Source organism: Clinocottus analis, unplaced genomic scaffold (genome assembly GCF_023055335.1).
Source record: "Clinocottus analis isolate CAN_PGR_092001 unplaced genomic scaffold, fCliAna1.0.p SCAF_2, whole genome shotgun sequence".
Lineage (NCBI taxonomy): Eukaryota > Metazoa > Chordata > Actinopteri > Perciformes > Cottidae > Clinocottus > Clinocottus analis.
Window position 1 is genome coordinate 19,569,294 of NW_027175931.1, and position 24,193 is coordinate 19,593,486.

Here is a 24,193-nt window from a genome sequence, read left to right on the forward strand (position 1 = left end):
TCATCACGGCCTAATTGAACACAACACTGCAGCAATTTAGCAGCTGTTTGGGATGAATCAAATAAACCCTATAGATGTTAGCTTTTCCCAGAAAATGCAGAGAAAGGAGACACAGACGTTTAGAAGTATAGAGGGCCATTAGAGTGTCCAAATTAGGAAAATAGGCTGTGATTTTAAGCCGATCTATATCTGCAACACGTCTTTTTTTTCCTCCACCCCTGCTGTCCATTGCTAAGACGTTTGTGTTGCACAAAACTATCTGCAAACAGATGGATGGTTTGAAGGTTAAGATTAAGTATGAGGAGTCAGCTTTTTCTCCTTCGTACATCATATTAACTGCTCCAATTTATTTATATTTTTGTCCGCAAACTGTCCACTCGGAGTCAAAAGGACTATGCAACTCAACGAAGGATGCAGCTGTAGAAAATAGATGCTCTCATAGCAGATGCAACTCTGATTGCAATTTGACTAAAACAGGAAATCTTCTTCAGGCTCCAGATCTTTGTTGCTAAGGGACCAGACGGGTGGGCTCCTAATGGCTGAGTGGACCCCGAGCAATCCTGGGCAATTACTTTACCTAATCATTGAGATCTGAAGAAGGGAGTGGCGCTGCGCTGTGAATTCATTACGGGGGTTGAAGCCCGAGATGAGTCGCAGTTGTAGAGACAAGGAAAAATTGACACTGTGTGAAAGACACGGAGTCATTACGAGCCAACCGTTCATGTTTGGAAGAGCAATTAGTGGATATTGGCTTTCTGTAGACCATTATGGAACGGGCCGTGAAAGAAAATCAATTATTGAAGCCTCATGTCCCTTTTTTGTTTTCATTTTCCACAATTATTCCTTGTAGTCCTGAGTGTTTTGTTTCTTTTGTGTGTTGTATGAAAAATGCTGACTGAATCTCCCCGTGGAAACAGGAAGGCAATTCAGGATGTTTGTGAGCTCATTAAAAATGGAAGAAGAAGGGGGGTGGAGGGGGGGGGACGGCGGCATTGTCAGATCGGTCACTTCACAGGAGCGAAATGCGTTGGAGGGGGTGGAAAAAAAAAGGAAGTGTCCCATACAAAAGTCCAATCTGGGCTGAACTGGTCCCGGCTGGTCCGTTTGTTACTCACTTGGCTGGACCACCCAGACTGATCTGGTAGGCTCACACAAGTGAACATTGTATTCCTCTGGGAAAAAAGATCATGTAGCAGAGTTGGTTCCCAGATTAATTTCTGGCCCGAGACAAAAGGATTAATCACGAAAAAGCTGAACACGGTGTCCCGACACATCTCATGTCAAATGATCGTGGCTGGTAATCATACGGTCTCTTAACGGATGCAGCTCGACGACTCCTGGCCAGATTGACGAACGGTGTGGATATCCGTGGTCCCCTGATGATGACTCCTAATATGTTCATTGATCAGCTGCTCTTTTTTGTCCGAGTGTCAAAATCCCCTCTTTGACCAAAGTTCACGGAGGAATCTCAAATATCAAAAAAACGCCCTAACTTACCAAACAAGGACAATTCCAGGTCAAAGTCCTCAGGCAAGGAATGCTACCCCTCATCTCTCCCCCAAGTATTAATCTGATGGGCAGATGGCCCAAACGTATTCATTCTCCCTCCATAAGGTGAACCATATTGATTCTCAGAGAGTTTCTCGGCTTTTGTTTTCACCACCAACGAGCCAAAATGTCAGCGTTTAACACGAGATTTCTCAAAGGGAATCTTCGCCATGACATTTCTCTTCTCCAGCACCGGTCGAGACTTGCTTGTGAGACGCAAGGTTCTGCAAAGCCCCTCTTCGCTTTTCTCATGGGATGCGAGTGAATCGACACTTAAGCAACGTAAGAGTGGTTGCGCACATCCCAACAAACAAAACCGTGTAGGCAGGCGATTAAAACGGCAATGAAAATATCAAATTACAACTCTGTTGCACAAAGTTTGAAAATGGTACCGTAACACAAATTAAGATGCTTTTCCGAAAAAGAAAAGGTGGGACAGGAAGTTTAGCACTTTCAGTTCTGATTTGGAAAATGTTAACAAACTATTTATTTAGCTATTAATTGCTACTTGGTGAAATGCATTGGTTTGCTGTGTTTGTTTTTCCTCAGTAAATTCATAATGCTGCACTTCAGGCATGTCTTAACCGCGTTGTAATTGCATTGCAGGCTTACAGTACAACTATTGTGAAGATTATTAATGTCAGAATCTTGTTCCAGTCACCCCAGGAGGGTACCGAGTGAATTCAAGCTGTTTTGAAGTGGGCTGTTATGCTATACAGGAGGAAATGAAATAGCAGGATGTGTTTCAATTTCATAAATTCTGCTGCTCGCGGGACTGACGCGCAGCAGCGAAAAAGCAGACTGTGCGGTCTTCTCGCGGTAGGTTCATCTGCCAGAAATTCTCAACATTATTTGAGCAAACTTGTCTCTCGCTCGATCGCTGCGGTCCGTCATGGGAAGCGGCAAACCGGGGGAGATCTTGACCAGTTGGTCCTGTTGTCTCAACAAATGTGAGTGAGCGCGTAAACAGAGCCGGGCGTGCAGCAGACTCCCATATGGTATCTCTATCTGTCCGAACGCCGGCCTGCTGTTTACGTCTCAGAGCTCTCGGCTCCGATATCGTCGTACTTTTTTTCTTCAATTTTGTACATCTAGACTGTCGTTCTCCAGCTGGATACAATGCCATAAGTGAGCGCTACGTCGCAGAGTTTGTTTGTCGAGTACGACGGAGTTGATTTCACACGTGCGGCACATGTTAATTAGCATGCAGCTTACTGTCTGCTCTCATGGAGACCTGCTCCATCCAACATGAGCTAAACCCACATTCGGCACTGAGATTGTAGCTGGTGGTTTGTGTTGGGGAATGCAACCGCTTACTAACAGTGTGCGCTGTAGGCCACCACACATACTGTGTGTTTGACAGACCACAGTTTCCTGGTCGGTATTTGGCAGCAATCAGAGCAAAACATGAGCTGCACGGGGCTTGATCTAAAGCCCTAAAGCCCAGTGACAACAAAATGACTGCAGGCAAAGACGGAATATATTAAGTTCAATCCAGATGAGTTAGGTGGAGCTAAACCTGTAATTAGAAATGGAGTGTGACGTTACAGGTTACACCTCTAGATATCGCCCGGGGCTACATAAAGACCTTGAAAAGCAGCTTCTACTCGGCCTTTGTGCAACTGTAACGCTGCCGCCGTGTTCCCCCACCCCAAGGCACAATGCATGCCGGTCATCTCGCGCGTCGGGATGTCGGTTTCGCTTGCGTCTGGCAGGATGTGTGTATATTGGAGGAAGCTACCTCGTCCGGTTCCTGCTCGTATGCATTAAACCGAGTGCCACTCAGGCCGGAGGGAGCGGGCAGAAATCTGTAGGTTTCGCTCAATCCTGTTAATGTGGAACAGCATTTAATTAGATTCGCTCCACATCGAGCAGCTGCATCCGCGTCTGCAAAGTAACGACACTGTGCATGTCGCCAAACACTGGCGTTAATGCGCCGATCGCTTTGAATGAACCTGTAAAAGTTTTGTTATGGGCTCACTGGCTGCGAGAGTGTAAAGAACATTTTAACTGCAACTTTGTTTGCAGCTCGATGGACTCCATGATGGTGAGTGACGTGATTTTAATCTTACCATCGCTACAAATTACATATCAGGGCAGCAATGATTATCATTTTTTGATTTTTTAATTATTTTTTGAAGTATTCAATTAAGTCCTTAAGCGCAAGATTATTTCTTCAGCGCTGTTTTTTTTTCTTCTAACAACTTATTTACTTTATCGATTCAACCTGTAGATAAAATTTTTCTTATTCATCGATAAGTTTGGATTTTTTTAATCGATAATCGTCATGTTCAGAGGAGCCATTAGGTCATATTTGATAATCATCACATCAAACATTAAGGTTTGGTCAGGAGTTTCCCCGTTGTAATGGGATTTCACTTTCACGTTGACTATTTTCTCATCAACTGCACTCTGCTCGCTGTCAATCACATCACACACACACACACACATACGCGCACACACACACATACGCACACAGGAAGAAATGGAAACCTCGAACAGGAAATGTTCTTTTACAAAAAACACACAAACCTGGTCTAATCCAGTTATTGGAGATAACATTAAGTCATCTTTTGAGGTAACATTTACTCGTGCATTTCCTGTTCGTAATTAAAATTGATGGTTTTAGTTACATTTGAAGCAGTAACATTCCAGGATAGATGTCCCTGAGATATAGTTTTTCTTTGCGTTTAGGAGGGAAAAAGTTGGATCGAGGCGATCACGGACATGATACATTTGAAGCAGACGCATCTATTTTCAACCTCTATGTCATTGTTGATTCTCTCGGTGTTAGCGCCCCCTAAAAAGGAGAGGAACCTTGCTTCCTGGCCGGGGGAAATGGAGCGGGTTCGGCTGATGTATTTTTTCTCTGTGGTGTTTTTTTTTGAGAGAAAACTGTGTCACTGACGAATCACGCTGGAAAGCAGAATCGGCATCACAATCCAATTTTCCACAGCCCGGAGAACAGGACATACATAAGTACATATTGTCCAGCCCTCCTCATTTTCCATTTCTACTGTGTGTGTCGGAGAGAAAAGCATTTAAATGCGGCGTGACTGGCCATTGTGCAGCCCATCACCTTTTCACCCCGTCCTCCCTCAGTCCCTGCCTCTCTTGCGCGCTCAATACATGCCATTACAGCCCTTTTTTTTTAAATGGGAAAAAAAAAAAGAAAAGGAGGGAGAGAAGGAATGGAGAGCTGGAAAACCGACGAGAGGACTGAGAGATAAGAAAACCAGCTGATTTCTATCTTGATTGAGCTCCAGGTATCAGCACGCTTCTGCTCCCCTGCAGGTACCAGGAGAAAAGGGATGAAGGATGTAATGTGGCAGCGCGGATTGATTCTCGTCATAATCTGTTCCTATCAGCTCTGCGGCAGCGCATATTCAGAAGCACTCGCTGCTTTTCCAAAAAAAGGCTGTCTGCCACTTTTCATGCCATTGTGCCATGCAACCACATCCTTACCGCCACACGGTCTCATTATTTCCCAAGCTACCTCATTGCTGTGCGAGCTGATATGTAGTCTTGCGGTTTAAGCCCAGTCAGATAGGTTGTATCTCTGCTTTTACAGTCGGTTATGAGGAAAGATTGTGAAGTAGCTCAACAAAATGGAAAAACTTATAAATTACATTTTGAATCAAGGAAGCAACCCACATATTGTGAATGAGTGCAGAAACGGTGAGATGAAAATTGCCGAGTAGCTAAATCTGCTTTAGTACATATTTGGCATTCTTTCTTTGTGCGAACTTAATGTAAACACCATTAACATGATCCCTGACAAAATGCAGTAAACTAAACCTCCCTGCTCGCATTTGTCTAATGTGTTTGGCGAACTAAATGTTTTGACGTTAGCAAAGATGGAATAATGGAGAAATGGTTCAAGTAGATGACTTAATAGCCCTTTTGTGGTCAGTGTTTACGTTTTTTAAATATTTATGTCTTTTCAAAAAAAAAAAAACTTTTGTGAAGCTAAGACCTTTGGTAAACAAATTTCCATCACCAAAATGGGTCGTCCACATGAGTAAAGTTATGTTTTCACAAGAGATGTGAAGAAATTGAGATTAAATTTCTCAGCTTTAGGGTCATATTATCACTTTACACTTATGACAATGATGCCTTAATTATATACAGAGCTGATTCTTCTGCAATTTTTCTGTAACGCATGGTTGTATATCACATATGCCAGTGCCTTTTTAAAAGGTGAATTTAAGTAATGATGTAAAATGGAGAAAAAATTTAAAGTAATGACTAAGTGGTTGAAATAGATTAATACATCTGATGTTCTTGTTGTTGACTCAAACTAATGAATAAATGGTTAAACACAACAGTTTATAGCTTCTGCCACACTAAATTTTGCTCGTACAAAACCAAACTGAGCCGAACGATAACTGTTCATTTTCAAAATAAAAGCAACTTTTATATTGATAGTGTCGTTATCAATTTTCCAAAAACAAAATGCACATGAAAATGAATAAACAGCCGAGACATTGAACATGCTTATTCCCCTAAATTCATAATGGCTCTCTCTCACTTCAAACAACCTCCAGTGAGGAAGCAACTGGGTTTAGTTCATCTGCGTGTGCATGTACGCCACATCAGACAAAAAAGGTTAGGCACCACTGGACTGAACAATTATTCATTCAGCGTAAAAAATAGAGAAGTTGTAGAAATAATTGAGGTTGCAGCCCCTTATTCGAAGCTATTTCCTCACCTCCTCCCATACTTAACCTACATCCCCCCCACACACACACACACATTCATACACTGCCACCTTGTTCGCCCTTAAAGGTTTCTTTGACTATTCTTTTTCTGTCTTCAGACCTAACAGGACTGCTGATGCGGGAGCTGCAGGGATGCACACATGGCTTGGGTGGGTTGGGTCAGGCGGGGGTGCTAACCGCTCCGGTGAGACGGCGGTGGTAACCAGGAGGGCAGCGGGGGGGGGGGGGGGGGGGGTGGTGCTCTACGAGAGCGGTCCGGCTTGGAAACAGGCAGACACAAAAGGCGCCGCTGTTTCTGAGGGTTATTTATAAACCCAGTAAACCCACTGCACATTCCTGGCTGCCCCAGACGCAGGGAGAGTTGCACCTCACCCATGTGTGTCCCCTTTGTGTCTGCGAGGAGCTCGATCCTAGCGGTCGGGACCGGGGGGGGGCTGACGTCGCTCGGTGTGGAGGAGACCAAAAAAATAGCCGCTGATTTGTGATTTATTCACGAAATCTAGATGTGCACGAAAAACCCTGTGACTCCCTTTTTTGTGTTTCTTCTTTTTGAATTCAATTTTGCTCTTGGCTGTTGCTGTTTTATGACCGCTACTTGTGGTCTTCCATGACTCATATTAATGGGAGGGCCTTCTTTGGCAATGGATTTGTCAGTTTAATGTTAGCCATTACTGAACTTGACTACTTTTGAAAAGTGCTTCTCTCTCTCTCTCTCTCTTTCTCTGTTCAAATCTTCTGAGAATTACTCTTCAGAGTTTGTGGAAAAGATTAATCACATTTCCCTGGACAGCTTTTCCAAACCAGCTCGGGTAATGCATCAGATGTTTTCTTGTTAGCAGGACGTCATATTTTCAGCCTTAGCATGGATGACGCTAAAGAAACCATCTAAACCATTTTCTTTATTGAAGTTTTTTTTTTTTTTTTTTAACACGGCAGTCACTGATGATGACATGAAATAAACCGTTTGGGGATTTTTTTTATTTTTTTTCTCTCACACGAGCTGCTCAGGATAGTCATTTAAGGTTAATCCTCTTCCATTTTGTTTCTGGCTGCAGTTATGTGCAGGTTTCCTGTAGCAGAGTCCAGATAACTGTTGGAGGAAGTCCAAGCACTAAAAGACTCCTCTTCCCCACCCTTTGAACCAAACTTCCATTTTCTACTTGGGTCCCATAAGCTAATGGTTATACATGTAGTGGAAGCGAAATAATCCTGCTTTTAATTTAACTTCTGGATGTGTTTGTTTGCCTTGTATTGTATTCTGCTCTCCAAAGGATGCTTTCATTTGGACTACAAACAGAGAGATAAAGATCCGTTGCTCCGGCACTCGTGTCTAAATGCCTATAAAAGGAATGAACCGACCTTTAAAACACAAAGCCATGCTGGTTTTTTTTTTATTTTTCCATTACCTTCCTGATTATTGGAAGGCTTTTAAAACAGTTATCCGCTCCTTTTTCAAATGTTGAAGCCTGACTACAAATCTTACGGCCTGCTTTGCTGTGCTGCGTGGCCTGAAAAAAACATTGTAGATGAGCTGTAGTTAAAAAATGAGTCTCTCCATCTCAGCCAAGAGCTTTAGTCATGAAAACATATTGTTTATGAGCTGCTCCAAACAACGTCAGCTTTTGTAAACCCATACTGTAGTATATCTCAACACATTGCTATGCGATTTCAGACCAGCAACCTTTTGCACCAGCTGAGCATAATTAAATTGTGAGTCCCAGTGTAAAGTCAACACTAACACTATTTACTTTTACACTAAACTTGCCACTTTGGCCAGTGGCTACTTAAGGGGGATTCAAGGCTGATTTATACTCGGGTTTTACGCAGAGACGCAAGCACGCGAGACACACATGGCTGCCCTTACGTAGCCAAATCAGCCATTTTGTGTGCGTAACCCAAAATTTCTGACTGTCAAAGCTACGCGAGCCGTTTGCAGCCCGCAAGACCGATTGGTCCGCTAACCACGTCCTGAGTCTCGCATTTCCGGTTTCGTAGAATAATACCGCCGTTTTTAAAAGCCAGAGCACAAACACGAACAATGGATCCCGTTGAAGAACGTTTGGCTAGAGAGGTCCGCAAATATGAGCATTTATATAACCCGTCAGACGGAGTATAAGGACACGCAGATGGAGGTACATTCCTGGAAGGAAATATCAGCGAATGTCGGTGTGCAGGTTGACTCTACGGCTGTTGCGCCACCTACTGTTCTGGCGTATGGAAAACACACGGGAACTATAAACTAAAACGAATGTTGATCTAACTGCGTGGCCAGCCGCAGTTGTAGTTGCAAGAGTGTATATCGCCCTTTTTAAGGGCGAATTATATGCTTTGATTACTCGACTGTAATCAAAGCGTTGTTGTGGAAAGCGACGTTTCATCAAGTGAGACATTCAAGTACGGTTGGACCAAAGCTACTTACACACTGATGAACAGTAAGGTCCTTTAGAAACAAAGTGTTGGCAACATGTTGTCCGAACACATCAGAAATAAATTGCTACGCCGCAAGGCGGAGTGAAAAGATAACCATTGTATGGTAATGGTGTATATTTTAAGACATTCTCTTCTGCAAAGGCAGCTGTAGTGTTTAAACTCAAGTGCTTCAAGAATTGGAGAGAAGAAAAAAAAGAGCAAAGACAGAAGTTCAAACTCTGGCTCCTTTTCCCGTCTCTACACAGATGTCCACTGACACTGTGAAAGTAACAGAAATCATTGGAAACCCCCCACGCTCCTTCACCCCCTGTGGGGTCGGAAAGATTTAACAACAACTTCAACAAAAGGCGCTTGAACTCCACGCTTGTGTTTCCACTGCGGCCAAATGGTCGGCAATTTCCATAACAAGTGAATGCGGCGTAAAAAACCCTCATGTGACGAGTGCCAATGGGATGTCATGGAAAATGCAGTTTTAGAGAACCATTTCTTCCAGCTGTAACGTCGGCCTCTCTCCCATCTGTCGAGCTGTTAATCAAACCGTTAACAAGGAATGTTCTGTCTATTTTAACTCCACATTGCAACTAATCCGTGGTATGAATCGACACATAGCTGGTGCGACAGGCTGCTGGAATTCAAAATGGTATCTTAGAAACAAGAAATCTGATTAGGGCTGTTGGCTCGTTAGTCTTCAACATTTGCCAACCGTTTGCAGCATAAATCCATGTCAAGCTTGTAATTTCCTCGACATTGTGCTTCACTTCCTGCCTCTGCTGCGAGGCCACTGCTTCCCACCAAACGTCACCGGGCTTATTTCATTATTTAATTGCCTTGAACAGTAAATAAGAGTCAATGAATGTGTTTGATTGCGTGGGGAGCATTGGTGCCAGAGGATTACATCATCATGTCTAGAAAGCCCTTGAACGGCTGAAATAAGATACAAGAAGATTCTGGAGGAAGCCCAGGCTTAGCGAGGGGCTGGCGATCTCTGCCTGCATCCGTGGGAGGCCTCAGATCTGTATGTCAGGCTTGTGGACCTGAATTACAAACACATCGCCGAGCGCACACTTTCCTCTGATGTTGCACATGTTTTTGATGCAGAGGAAGCTTTGAAAGCTCAGACGCTGGACAGCTTTTGCTCCGAGTGGAAATCTCTTGGCGTAAATTTTTTTTTAAAAAAAAGCTACGTTTTATTCTTTGCTTTGTTTTTCCTTCTGAAAGTCTTTACAGGTGTGTGCAAGACAAAAAGAAGCCCTCAGGTTCACAACATGGGGAAAGTGGTGAGATTACTGACTGTTTGCGTGAAAGTATTTTTCTTTCCGTTTTTGTTGTTGTAAGGGTTTCATTCAAGGAGCTGAGGCCGTGGTGTCAGGGAGGATCAGGGGGTTGCGTGGCACTGAGGCGTAAACGGATGACATGAAGGCCAAGCTGTTTCAGCCGGGCTATTAAAGGCCTGAACTTTGAACCCGTGTCAGTCAGCCCTCCAGGGTGACGTGACCTTGAAAACTGACACTAATGTCTCTTTGACTCCTCTCTGTCCTCCCCTTCTTTCATCATCTCTGTTGCCGCCGCTCGCTCACTTTCACGGGACGATTTGTGTTTACACTATCGGCAAACCCTCCTGTTAGCATTTTTTTTTTTCTTTTACAACACAGCATTTTAGCAGCATAAAACAGGAAATGACTTTATGGTGCTTATTTGAGGGTTTTCCCATGTGTGAAAAGCAACATGATTTGCACTTCTTTTTTTTAGAATAAGCTTGTGTTAAGTCATGTTACAAATACACATGCTTTTACTTGTGTTTCTTCACACCCGACCACACGAGGTCTGACAACAATTTACTCTCATAAATCAACGACGTGATACAATAATGTAGTAGCTATACTTTCAGTGTTTCATTGGCTTGACAGGATAACAAATACACACGTATGGCTACAGTATCATTAGTGGAACTCGTCATTTGTGACAAAACAAAATGAAACGAGATGCCTTGAATGAGCTTGGCGTCAAAGCTGCACTGCTGGTTTTGACGATTTTCAGCTACAAATTCAATATGCTTTTGCTTTCCTGCCAACCATTCTCCAAAGCATATGATAAATGCACATTTTTTCTCCTTTTTTAAAAAGTCAACTTCCAGAGCCAGGTACATAATCCATCACTATATATTTGTCATGTATTTTATTGTTTCATATTACGCATCACGTTTGTGGTAATCGTGGGCAGGGACTGTTTTTAAAACTCCCCGCTGATGCGTTCAAGAACAATCAATCCTCGGCTACGATTTGTCTAGTTGTGCTGAAAAGCAACGTCTGCAGACAGCGAGGCACTGCTTTGATAGACTGAACAGAGCCAGTTGAGGTGGTTCAGGCACCTGATTCCCCCAGACTTTCAACTGCGCTGGGAGCTCAAGGAGGTCCCCCAAGAGAAGCTAGAGGAAGTTGTAAGAGGAAAAAAGACACTTTGCTTGCTGTGCTGCCACCACAGTCCTGACCTTAAGTATCTAGACAATTGATGGATGTTTATTTTGAGGCTCAGCAGGGGTTTGGCTCCGAGCTACATATCAGACCTTTTTATAAGTGCTCATGAGGAGGAGCGTAGCCTCTGGTCCTCTGGCAGAGCACCGCAGCTTGTTCCAAGGACTTATAACAAAAAGTGACCTAGTCTTTGCTGTCGAGGCTCCTGAAGTCTGCAGCGCTCTGAGGCTAGCCAGATCAGGAGCACCTTTTTTAAACACCCTTCTTAAAGCTGCGTTGTACAGGGAAGCATTTTTACAATGTGCTATTATATCTTATATTATCGCCGTTCAAAGCCCGTCTGTCTCCTCTCAGTTTTTATTTCCATCGTCTTTGTGTCCTTTTATCTCCTCTTTGTCCGTATTCTTGCAATCCTGCTTGGTAAGGCACTCTAGGGATACTATTTCACTGCGTTTACATCAACCACAATGTCCCAATTAAATTGTGATCAAAGATGAAATCTAAGAACATTCAAACTGTCAGACATTTGACCATTTTTAATGTTCACCCGCATTCATCATGGGCCATAATTGAGATGTTATTCAGCAATTTTAAAATAGCATAAATATATATCATTTTAGTGACTGAAAGCATTTGCCTGTTTAGTTGTTTTTTTTCCCCAGTGCATCCCTCGGCACGTGGCTCAGGCTTGATGGGTATTTGATTTATATGACGTTTTGCGCAATATTTAATCTGGATGAAATGAAATCTGTACCCAAGAGTCTCTGGCCAATATGAGCTGATTCTGTTGGAGAGGGAGCTTATGAGAGTCTGAATCCGTCGCCCCTGCTGTGAAACGTGTGGGCGGATGTGGGGGGGGGGATAAGCCGAGAACGAGGCGTGCACGGGGTAGGCCGGGTGGCAGGGGGAAAGGGGTGGGGGGGGGGGGGGGGCAGTGCGAGCTACGAAAGGGGTCCAGCTGTACAGCTCGGCCATAAAAATAAAATGCACGGAGCCAGTCTGCAGCGACAGCCAAACAGACGTAACACAAGAGGAGGAAACAAGCTAATAGATGGATATAAAGTGTGTGTGTGTGTGTGTGTGTGTGTGTGTGTGTGTGTGTGTGTGTGTGTGTGTGTGTGTGTGTGTGTGTGTGTGTGTGTGTGTGTGTGTGTAAAAATGGTGTATGAGAGAATGTATATCTGTGACTGTGTGTTTGTTTGTGTATATGTTCCCATGCTGGGGCGAGGTCGTGAAGTGTTTTATGAGGCAGAGCAGACGCAGGGTGTCATTGTGATTTATGGGGCTCCTTGCTGGCTGTGGAGGGAACAAAAAGACAAGAAATGCATGATATTTTACTCTGCATCTAAACAGCATCCCACTTATTGTGTTTATAACGCTTTACTGGATATGTTCAGAACCTAACGCAACATCTAAAAAGCCTCTCATGCTTTTTTAGGACGACTGTAAAACCCCTTGGTGGTGTTATTGGTGATTTTTGGGGCACCTGGGAAAATCTTTTGTCAGTAAAGAAGGGTTTTACCAAATTCTGACTGCTGCTATAACCCACATTTACAATCAATCATAACTCACGACAGTGAAATAGTGAGCTAGCATAATGCTAGTGCTAAAGACTGGTTTAGCGTAAACTCGCAATGCAAAGTCATGATTTCATGTTTTCATATTGTTCCTGGTCTGCATCCAGCTTCACTCTCTCCACTTTTCCTCTTTCTGAGGGTTTTGATTGCATATATGAGCCAGTGCTATACGACCAAAGCTTGTTTATTGAGTTATAACCCATTTTCACACAATGTGATATGCAGTGATCTTGTTTGTTTGTCTAGATTGTTTTTGCAGTCTTAAAGGTGCCTTTATTTTGACATGGGGTCTGTGTTTTGTGTAGTGTCAAAGGTTTGCTTCTGCTCAGTAATGCCTGGATGCAATATAGTCTCCATTTGAATACCATTATAAATCCTGCATGCATGCTGTCTATTTTCCTGCTGTAGATTGTCTAAAAGTGTGAGCGCAGACAAATACACAATGGAGCGCTAAACAGCGGCCGAAATGTAAAGATGTCTTACAAAGATTGTCGTGTATAGAATTCAGCACTGCCCTGATTATGCACAAAACGCTGATAATGTGTCTGCAATGTTCCCCTCAAATTTCCATAAATATTAATGCCTTGTGTTGTGATGGGATCAGGGATTGAGCTGCGGCTCCGGGAGACTTCCCAGAGCTCCAGCATGAGGAGGAGTGGTGGGAGTTAAATGTGGGGTCAAACAGAGGGCACAACAGGGAAGCTATCTGAACCCCCCCTTCCTCTTCACCGCCGGCGATCCAGGAAACTGGGGTACCACTAAAACGGCAATGTTGGCTTATGGGTAGAATGAATGCACGGCTGCTGTGGGTAGCTAATCGAGCACATGCATAAAAATCAAGTTGTGCTGAAAGGCTTATTCTAATGTGTGTTTTGTCGCATTATTAATATGTAATTGCCTGGGATTCCCCAAGTGCAGGGGCAGACTTAATGAGGCTGCACAAAGTGCTTATCTAAAGCATATCTGACTTTATTTGACGCCAGCATCCTCCATACTGTGGTGGGTTACAAATGAGAGAGAGAGAGAGTCGAGTGCGCTATATTACCTTTTGGCAAACACCGTGAAAAAATAATAATAAAAACTCTGTAAAATGCTGCAGGCTTTACAAGTCATGAGTTGGCAGATGACTGAGTGTATCATGCCAGGGTCATGCTAAGGTAGCTGCAAGTCTACCTGGTCCAGAGCCATACCAGCTTCATATCTCAATGAAATACAGGCTGTTGATGGTGTAGAAGGTGTGAGTTACAACTAACTGAGAAATCTTGACTCACTTTTTTTTTACAACAAGCTCCTGTCGTCCTGTTAACAGCTTTCAGGTAAATCATTACCGCTCATTCAATGATTGACTTACAGAGATTGACCTGAATGAGTATGGTACCGTGACTACACTTTACTTCTCACGTACAAATATACTGTTTCTGTTTGTTTTGGTTTCCACACTTGTGCAGACAAATTGTTTTAATATTTTAATTCCAGCATTGGCAATACTACAGCTACTATATCATTGCTGTAGTCGCGCTAACTCAGCGTTAGCATGACCACAGACATTGCCGTAGTCATGCTAACTCAGCGTTCGAATGACTCCAGTTATTATTTCACTGGCAAATTACATTTTGGTGGATTTGGTTATTTCAAAAAAAAACATTCCACTGTGCAGTATTTCCATATTGTGTGATGTTCATGGATGCTAACTTCAGCTGATCTGTTCTGCACTTTATTTGGGGGACGTTTACGCCAAACTAGTTATCCGAGGTGGCATAATATTTTTTTGTTCTTTCCCTCAAAGCTTTTTCTCTTAAAGCAATAGAAGTGAAGTATGAACAAATAAAGCTTGAATCAAGCGACCATCTTGCTTTCCCAAGTATGCCTCAAAACTTAAACTCAGACGAGGGTGTTTAACAAATTTATTAAGCTAACGTTATCTTAATTAACTATTTAGCTTCAGGTGATACAATCTGGTATGGACAAGTGCAGATTTATGAATGAGTCGCCCCTTTTTGTCTACCACCTGTCTAAAATCAAGAAATAAAAAAATGTCGGTGTATTTTACTGTTAAAACGGTCTTTACATGCCGTGCATGAACCGAAAGCTGAGGCGTAGCATTTCTTTATTTTTAGTCCATGCTAAATTAATAAATGTTGCTGAAGTGTCTTCCAGTCTCCGCCATGCTGCTTTCAACTGGATTTGTACCTGCAACAATAAAACATGAGAAGTGAATGGGACGGCAAATCAGGGTTCTCCAACATGTATTACAGACTCGACTAACAACCTCTAATCCCATGATAATCACACATCAGTGTCTAGAAGACTGGTGCATTTCATCCTCTCCCGACAGAGATACGCTCTGCGTTTGAGAACGTCTCTTTAGCATGCATGGATGAGTAAAGTGGAGAGACAAAGGATGCAATTAAAACATTTCCCACATAAGTGTGTCAGAGATAGACGGAGAGAAGAATAAAGAACAGTACAACTATATCTATGGGGGGCAGGGAGGCAGGCAGACTGGTCTAAGCACCACTGGGAGTAAAGAATGCACCCCCTGCCGTCTTAACCTTTGGCCTTGCCGAATGTAGGCCTCAGGGGCAGCCCACGCCTGTGGAGAGACAATGCTGCAGATACCTATTGAGCTCTGGCTTTTTACTCCTTTACAATCCCCCCCCCCTGCTTTTTTTACGTCGGGTTCTTTACTACATAAAAACTTCTCGTCATACAGGGTCCAAGTTTGGCTTTAGAGACGGTATTCAGGGGGTCTCTTTTGTGCCTCCACACAAGGCTTCAGGGGGGAAACACCCACACACATCTCCCTCTCCCTCTCTCTCTCTCTCTTTTTTCTGCTCGTTTTTTTTCCCCCGAGCTAAGCCCTCTGACATTCTGGCACCTGTTTTCCGCACAAAACCGTTAATTTATCACTGAATTATTAACTAAGAGCCCACAATGTGTCTGGCACTCGGTGACATGTCCTGACTTTCTGTGTGTGTGTGTGTGTGTGTGTGTGTGTGTTTGTGTGTGAAGGGGGGTGGGGTTGCCGTAGTAACAGGGGGGCCTCTTTATCGAAAAAAAGCACTTTAGCCAGCGTATCCGGCCTGCGGTTTGGAGGATTCACCACAAAAATGTCTTGGCCGAAGAGTGTTATAGGCTTAATGAAATGCACGAGATAGCTGCAGTGTTTTGCATTGAAGAGGCACGATGCGAGAGCCGGCTGTCTTCCTTCAGCTCGGCAATTTTCAAGGAAAGGGCATTTTCCCATCACAATGGCTGTGTAGTGCAGGATGAGCCTCTGTAATGAGCACAGTGGAGTGGGCTGGAGTGACTGGCCTGTACTTTTCTTATTGGATGAATATGATAGACACTCAAGAGAAAAGTGGTCAGAAAATAGAAAAATTGAACGAACTTTTTTTTTTTGTCAAAGCCTATTTCATGTGTTTGTTATTGTAATGCAACATGACCTGCGCATGCAAAGCAAGATGAAGCGTATTGAGCGAGCGAGAGGTCATCAGTCTGGCTTTGAGAAAGGGCAGCGACTGTGCAGCTGTCACAGGGTTTGAGATGTGTATTTCACCACCGGGGGAGCCACGGCGGTGAAGACTCTTGACCGGGTAAAGCGATAGTCTGGTCACAGCGGCACATGGAAACGCAAAGTAACACACACTAGCCCGCATAGTGTTGGTTGAAGTATGGCTCAGAGGTGGGAGGGAAAGGCTCCCTTTGTAGCTATGAAGAGCAGCAACAGAGTTTTGAAGTGGATACAGGCAGCGACTGAGAGCCTGAGGAGCAGACTGAGCAGAGGCAGGGTGCAGCATGGAGGAATGCAAGTCAAAGCTGGCTGCAGGGGCCCAGCCAAAAGGGAGTTGCAGCGGTGTAGCAAGGAGATGTAGGGAGCCAGTAACGAGTTAGCAGACAGGAGGCGTTTGTTTCTCGTCTGTCTTCGACCGGAGACCTAGAAGAGAATGCATGATGGTTTTGGTTTTTTTTCTTCTTTTTTTAACCTGAAAGCTAGCATAACGCATGATGAATAAATTGCTGCAACTGCTGTGTACCAGCATGTTGCTTTGAATCCATTCGCAGATTAAGTTATCAATGTAGTTATTATTTTTATTATCTTGTTGGCCCCTGCCAAGAGTGCAGTCCAGCCTGCACGTCACCACAGTATAATCTTTACCGTCAGATATCGGACCGCCTGCAGGCTCTCTCGTCCCAGTAAAAGACACATTTATTTTACTGGAATGGGTTCATGTCTTGTGGGGGAGGGTCAGTCCATCAGATAGCACAGCTTCCATCTCTCTATCAGAAGAAGCCACTGATCACATGACTTATCTCTTCTGTGCAGGAGATCATTGTGCAAATAAAAACATTTCATAACATTGTCAAAAACTCTCCTCTTTTTAGAGATGTTAATCAAACTGGGACAATCCTCTTTGTCCCTCGTGCTTTTTCTCAATCTGCGCAGTGAACTGTGCCAATAAATTCCACTCGACATGAATAAAAAGATTATGTGTGGGACCTTTTTCCCCCACGATAAATGCAGTTGAGAATTCCTGCGTAGGTTAAATTAGATTCCACAAATCTACGGTGTGAAGTCATGAAGTGTAAATACTTAATGTTGTATATCTGAATGAAATGGGATTAATAACATGAACATTTAGTTTAAGCCCCTCTATTTTTCACTAAGGATTGGATTGTTACCATTTGTCCCTTGTACAATACTGCTATCAGCATCGCAGCAGGATACCTCTGATGTCCTCTGTTGCAGAGGGTTGACTTTCCTTTGTAGCAGCACTGTTGTAATAAAGCGGCGACGGGAGCGTCTGGCAGATGCTCTCGGCCCTAACCGGCACAGTGAAAGCAGATCTGTGAGGAGACAGGGCTCAAACGGTGACGGGTGAATTGAGCACGTTGAATGATGAAATTCCTTCCACTCTAGTTCTCTCAACAGGGTGACACACACCACGCCAAAGCCACTGCCGAGAGCTACCGCCACCAGTTACTCACAGAGGCCCAATTTCACCGCAGACTGGAAGGGGTTTCGAAAAGGACAGATTCAAAACTAAAGCAGACGTTTACAGCTGAAAAACGTTTAGGCCTCAAATCCGTCTCGTGCCCTCTACCTACGTAAGCTAACCTGCTTTTTTTTAAAGAGCAGAACGTTGCCATAAAGTGCAATGAGGCATGAAAGCAATCGCCACGCATGACATAAACATGGATATGTGGATCACTGGAGGGGGTTGGTTTCCTCCTCTTCTTCGTTTCACTCATTCTTGCTCACTTGCAGTCCAAAACATACATATATATATATATATATATATATATATATATATATATATATATATATATATATATATATATATATATATATATATATATAATGTATGTACTCGGCGGAAATCAATGCAGGCATTGATCCCCAATTTTAAAAAATATAGGCGTAGCATCTTATCTAAAAATAATCAGCATTTTCTTTGATCAGTGAAGCGATGCGGTTTCAACCTTGGTATGTCCACTGGCCCCACAGTGGGCTGATTTGCTCCTCTTCTGGATATGGATCCGCAGCCATGTGTGATCCAATTAGCATGATGAGCACTGGGCAAGGCTAATGTCTGCATGTCCAAAAGAGTTAATGGATTGTTAGTATGGATTTCCAGCTCTCCCTGGAGCCTTAACAATTGGAGGGCTCTCCACAAGGGTTATTGGCATCTTAAAACCGGTGTGTAACGTTATAGCCAGGCCTCCTGCTCAGCTATATAGTTACAGTCTGTTGAATTTGATAATGAATAGAAGTGGATGGCAACATGCGATCTTGAAGCAGTGAATTGGCTCCTGACTGTTCTATTGACAGAATGTTTTACATTTAATCTGTAACGAAACAAAAACACCTTGGGCTGCAATTTACTATTATTTGCATGTTAATATTCTAAATATTTTGTTCATTAATAATTTTATTTAGAACATAGTATAATATTTGATACAATACATTATCCAAAAAGTTGTGAATGTATTAGTCAGGAAAGTTCAGACAATCATATACACTATTTTTTGAGGAGATAAGAAGATTGATACCAGTTACACAGCTGTTCGTGAAATACGAAGCTACAGCCCAGTAGCTTAGCTTAGCATGAAGACTAGACGAAGAAAGGAAACGCTAGCCTGGCAAAAAGATGTATTTCCCCAAACTTGACTTTACACACAGCAGCACATAAGAAAACAATTTCACCAAACGAGTCCCTTTCCAGACTAATAACACTTCACAAGATCACAAAAATATCACTTTGACAAGTCTTTTTTTCACCCAAGCCAAGGGATGAGTGCAGATTTCAGTTTTTTTTTTAGTACCATGTCACATTGTGTATTTATGGTCTCAGTTATAATGGATAGCCTGCGGCTCTGGACAATGAAACTGTGTTTTCGGGGGGGGGGGGAAATGGATTGCTGTGGCATGCGATCCTCATGTTTCCTAACGCGGTTATTGTGAGAACTATCGTCCTCTGTGTTTCAGACGAAGACTTGGGATTTACAAGTACAATGAAAACTCTCGGATGTTTAATATTCCCCCCTCTTCTGCCCCACCCTTCAATTCATGTTTTTCAAGTTGCTGAAAGCCATTTGTCGTTTGTTTGCGACAGACTGTAGGACATGTAGCTTTTGTAGTTACAAGGTCAGCCCCCTCCCCCCGTCCACCCCATCAAAATCATAACAGCCCTTTCATTCTAAAGGCTCGAAGGATTTTGCATACGGGGCAAACACTCTGATCTGCAGCCAAATCACCAGGCAGACATGGTTCGAGGATGCAGTAAATTAGTGGCAGGACAAAAAGGAGGAATTGGTTCTGCCCCTGAGCTGACGTTGCTCTCCTCTGCTGTCTTGATGCTGCAACATGAGAACACTAAAACGACTTGGAAAGCCTTAGATTTGGTACACAGCTTCCTTTCCTCCCAAGATGAGTATCTCTGAGTATCAATTAGCTTCAAAGGATTTAAGAGGCTGTACATTAACCTGGCGTGTGCAGTAGTAGTAACGTATTTCTATTTTTAACCTCGCTTGTCGCATGGTTTTTTAAAAATCACATAACCTCAGCGTGGATACATCTGGGCCTTGACATGGGATGCATTTCTTGAAGTCCCCCCCCCCCCCACCTCCCACCCCACACACATCTTTTTTTCGCTCCTTCTCTCTGCCTTTCCACCTTCTCTCACGTGACCCTCTTGCACTCTTTCGGCCAAATATCCGGCCTTCAATCTCACATTAGTCCCAGATGACGGCGGCAGGCGGACGGGAGTGAATTGGCTGCAGTTAAACGGATTCGGTGTCGGGGCACGTTGGCTTTCGCAGACGGTCACGGTTACTGCCCCTAAACCTCATCAATTTGTGAGCTGAGATTGAGTTTCCAGAGCAGCGTGGAGCGTGTGGTAAAGCTGTTGACTGTGGCATACGCCAAAGTTTGCTTTTGAGGGACTTCCAGACCGACATAGTCGGGAGGCTCCGGGTTGTCTTGTCCATGGGGCGGACCGTCTGACCTGCCGTCAGGACGGGCCTGTGGTTGACCTCTGAGGCGTATATTTGCCAAGAGACGCACAATATGAGTAATGCATACAGTGTGTGCAAGTTTTCCTCTCGCTTATTCCGCCTGCATGCACATCAGAGCCTCCGTGCACGGCTCCTGCTCACTGTTGTCACAAAAAACCCGTCATCAACCTGGAAGCAAACGCCAAGCTTAAGTACCCCGAGCCTCAAGAACGGCAGCGCTCACTTCATTTGGCACGGTTAACATCGCTACTGCAGCATCCAGACAACACAAATCATTATATTATATGGATGCTTCAGCGTTTGGCTGGCTACAGCAGGTAATAAATTGTATGGTATTTAACGCGTTTTATTTGGCAAGGATTAAATCACAGCAACAGAACCTAAAGCGTATAAGTTAAATAAGGGCACGACACTGTGGTAGTATGAAGTTTTCGGCCTGATTTTTTTTTCTTTTTCTGAGCTGGTATGGGATTTCATGCGAGGGATTCCCCACTTCCTCCTCTGCGCTCCCTATAGCAGCAACAATACACAGTGCCGATTGCAGCTCTTTACAAGTCCTGGCTATTTTCTATTCACGGCGTAGGACTCTTCCCTCTGATATGTAAAGCGAGTCTCAGATATGTGGAATGCTTGATCTGCTCTTTGATGTTAAGGACGACACTGATCGCTGAGCTATATAAATAGCGTCAGTTCACGCAGAGATTTCTGACTTTAAAGGATCTTTTCTGACTTTATGAGGCCGTATTCATATCAGCTCATTTATTATGATTAAATTTAAGGCCAATGGGTGCTCATAAATTCCTATGGAAGCTTGAAATGTCTATCCAAGAAGCTCCAATAATTCATAGTGTTGCACACTTAGGATTCAGACATTTCTTCTTTACTGCGGAGCAAAAGTGTTTATTTTTACAGCTGCTTTTACTCGTATTCATGACACAGCAGGGACAGCATGAGTTTGCTCCAATTCAGCCTGCTTTTAAAAAGTGCAGCAGTGTTTTCTCCCCCTCTGCTAATTCACCTCAGGGCTCTTGTGTTTTTTTTATTCTACCCACTTAGACTCCTGAGATTCCTTTTTTAAACAAAAGAGGGGGTGTTTATCCTATAAAATACATATATAGTACTCGACTGACGTTTGTTTCGTTGATTCTGCAGTATTTCAGGTGAAAATGCTACGCTGCGTAGCTGCTAAAGACATACTTTATGACTGAGTTAAGCATTCTTTTCCAGTTGTGAAATTGAACCAAATATAAATGTTTTCATCAAGGTTTCCCCAACCTCTCCTCGTCTCTTTCTCTCCGCAGATGAAGCTGTGGAACAAGTACAAAGTCACCAGTATCCCATCTCTGGTGTTTGTGGACACGACAACGGGAAAGGTGGTGTGTCGAAACGGTCTGCTGGTGGTCAGAGATGACCCGAAAGGTGAGCTCAGCCACACACATGCACTTCTGGTGTATTGTTATTAAAGGCATCTGGCTGATTTATGTTTATCCCCTGACCTCAAGCTCTGACCTTAATCCTCTTTTATTAAATGGTTAACCCCAACCGCCCACCATTCAACACAAAGATATCTCAGTATAATGAGATAATAAGAAGCCATTTGAAGGTCAAAGGGACAAACCTTTGTAACTCTGCATGAAAATTACTGAATGTGCTTTTGAGTAATAACAATCGGAGTAATAATAACACCTAAAATGGTATGTTATTCCAAACTAACCTGCCACAGTGTTTTGTACTGCTTAGTTATACAACACATAAGTGAGATTAACCTCAAAAATGTAAGTAAACCAATGAACGATGTACAAAAGTCCCACCTGCATGCCCACAGACGCAACACTCTTTACCGAACGCCTGCTAAGAGTTACCTGCGGAGACATTGCAGTGCCACATCATGCAGCATTTGGCTAAAACATTTTGCAAGAAAACTTTTTTCTCCCCCCCCCGCCTTCCCCCACTCTCGTTTGTGTATATCCCGCCATAATTATGGTGCCGCATGAATATTATAGCGTGTCCATGTCTCACTCCCTCATCTGCAAACCCTATAATTTCCTCACTTTGAAGTGGAGCCGGAGAATTAACAAGAGTGAACTTGCATTCCTCTCCCTGTACAGAGGAAGTCCTCTGTGGCTGTCACGATCTCAATATTTGAAAAGCCGGTGCCTCTTCACACCCCGTTAGGTCAATGTGAAAGGGAGTGCTTTTAGTCACGTGAGAAGGGAGAATAGTAGCTCTGTGGCGGGCGCAGAGGGGAAGCAGAATGGATTTCACGTGAGAATTGTGACAGATTTTTGCTGCCTGCGTAATGAAAGCCAGTCGGAGCCTGCAGAATTATCCAGGATTCATTAGCTGTTCTTCCTAACTAGACGTCGCTGGAGGAGAACAAATTAATGTCTGCGGACTGAGTTGCAAATATGTGCCCAGGCACTTAATTATGTCTTAACAGGCTCATTTTTTTGTTTTTTATTGGACATTTTGATCCGTTCATATTACTGGAAAAGGCAGACTTGGAGCAGTTCCTGACGTGACAAATCAATTCAGCTGCAGCAGTATCGGTTGGAAATGGGGTACATGCACTAAGTTTCCCGTGCATCAAGACTGGGAGGGGCGGGTGAACGGTTCAGGGCTCTCTGCCTTTCACTCCCGATGAAAGGCCGGACTTGAGTGGCGACAGACTCGCCTGCAGCACAAAGATGGAGGGCACTTTTATAATCGGGACAACACTAAAAGGCTACGTGCGGTGCAGATGTGTCATTCCTGCCTAATGAAGCCCTAGACAGCCACGCTCACATGAAGAGTCCATTCTGAACCAGCCATACAAGGTTTTAGTTATGATTACCTCCTTTCTAATTCAGCTGCAACAAATGCATCTCTAGAGCTTGACAGTAACAATGAAGACACCTTGAAAAGGAAATAAAGTGTGAGGGAGAACCGGGGAGAGAGAGTCTGGTAACCTTCATATGCTTGAGAGGCATGGCTTTCATTAAAACCATATTTTAAATCCAAAGTGCATTTCCAGTCGCAGATGTGAAGAAAAAAAGCCTTTTTAAATGGCGTGAACGTGACAAGCCTACGTGACTTTTTGTTATCCAACAGCCATGACACACAAACAAGCGTCTCTGGTTTAGAGCTGCAATGATTGGTTAATTGTCAGAACTGTTTTTCATAATCTTTAATTGTTTTTCTGGTTAAAAAAAAAAAAAAGAGTTTCTTAAGCAGATACAAACATATTCTCCAAATGCTGAGTGATTGTGAGTTAATGAAACGCTACAAATTACATGGTGCAGAGGTAATGTTTGTTGTCGATCTTATTAGAGATTAGAGATGCGCGCACGTCTTCCACCCAAAGGAAGAGAAAGAAAAGAAAGTGAGCACAACACTTTGGTATTTGGCAACTGGAAAAATGCAGCTGTGTTCGCTGGTTCATATTTTTGTATGCCAACCCATAACGCTACTTGTAGAGGTAGAGACATCCTCCCGTTAATATCAAATAGATTAAATGCAAAAATGATCAGCAAATAAATTGATCGAATACACACAAGCAAATAAATATAACAACTATCAAAACATTTAGTTGACTACATACAATCGAGGCCTGTGGCTCAAACTTCATTCGACGGAAATGTTCATTCCATAAAATAGTATTTATAGTTACAAAGTGTTTGAATAGACACCATCCATCCTATGCCCTTAATCAAGACAGGAGTCTTTCAATTACAACTCCTTAAAAGGATGTGTCACACTATCAATAGGTTCAGCCACACCGCCTCACTAAGGGAACGGTTTCTGTGTCAGAGTTGCTCTTTAAAGTCTTCCAAATTACTCCAAGTGAGTCAGCCTTTGTGGTTTCACCTCCTTAAATGTGAATATTTTCCTGGTTATCTACCACTGTGACTTGAATTACTTTGAACTTGATGTCGGACAAAACAAGACA

General features: G+C 43.3%; 1 protein-coding gene across 1 annotated transcript in view; it reads left to right on the forward strand.

The window, feature by feature from the left end:
* Positions 1 to 24,193, forward strand: part of nxn (nucleoredoxin) — a 54,859-nt gene that overhangs the window by 19,477 nt on the left and 11,189 nt on the right. The window contains exon 2 of the mRNA XM_068585019.1: positions 21,567 to 21,684. Coding sequence (XP_068441120.1) covers positions 21,567 to 21,684 — 118 coding nt within the window. The remainder of the gene's footprint in view (positions 1 to 21,566; positions 21,685 to 24,193) is intronic.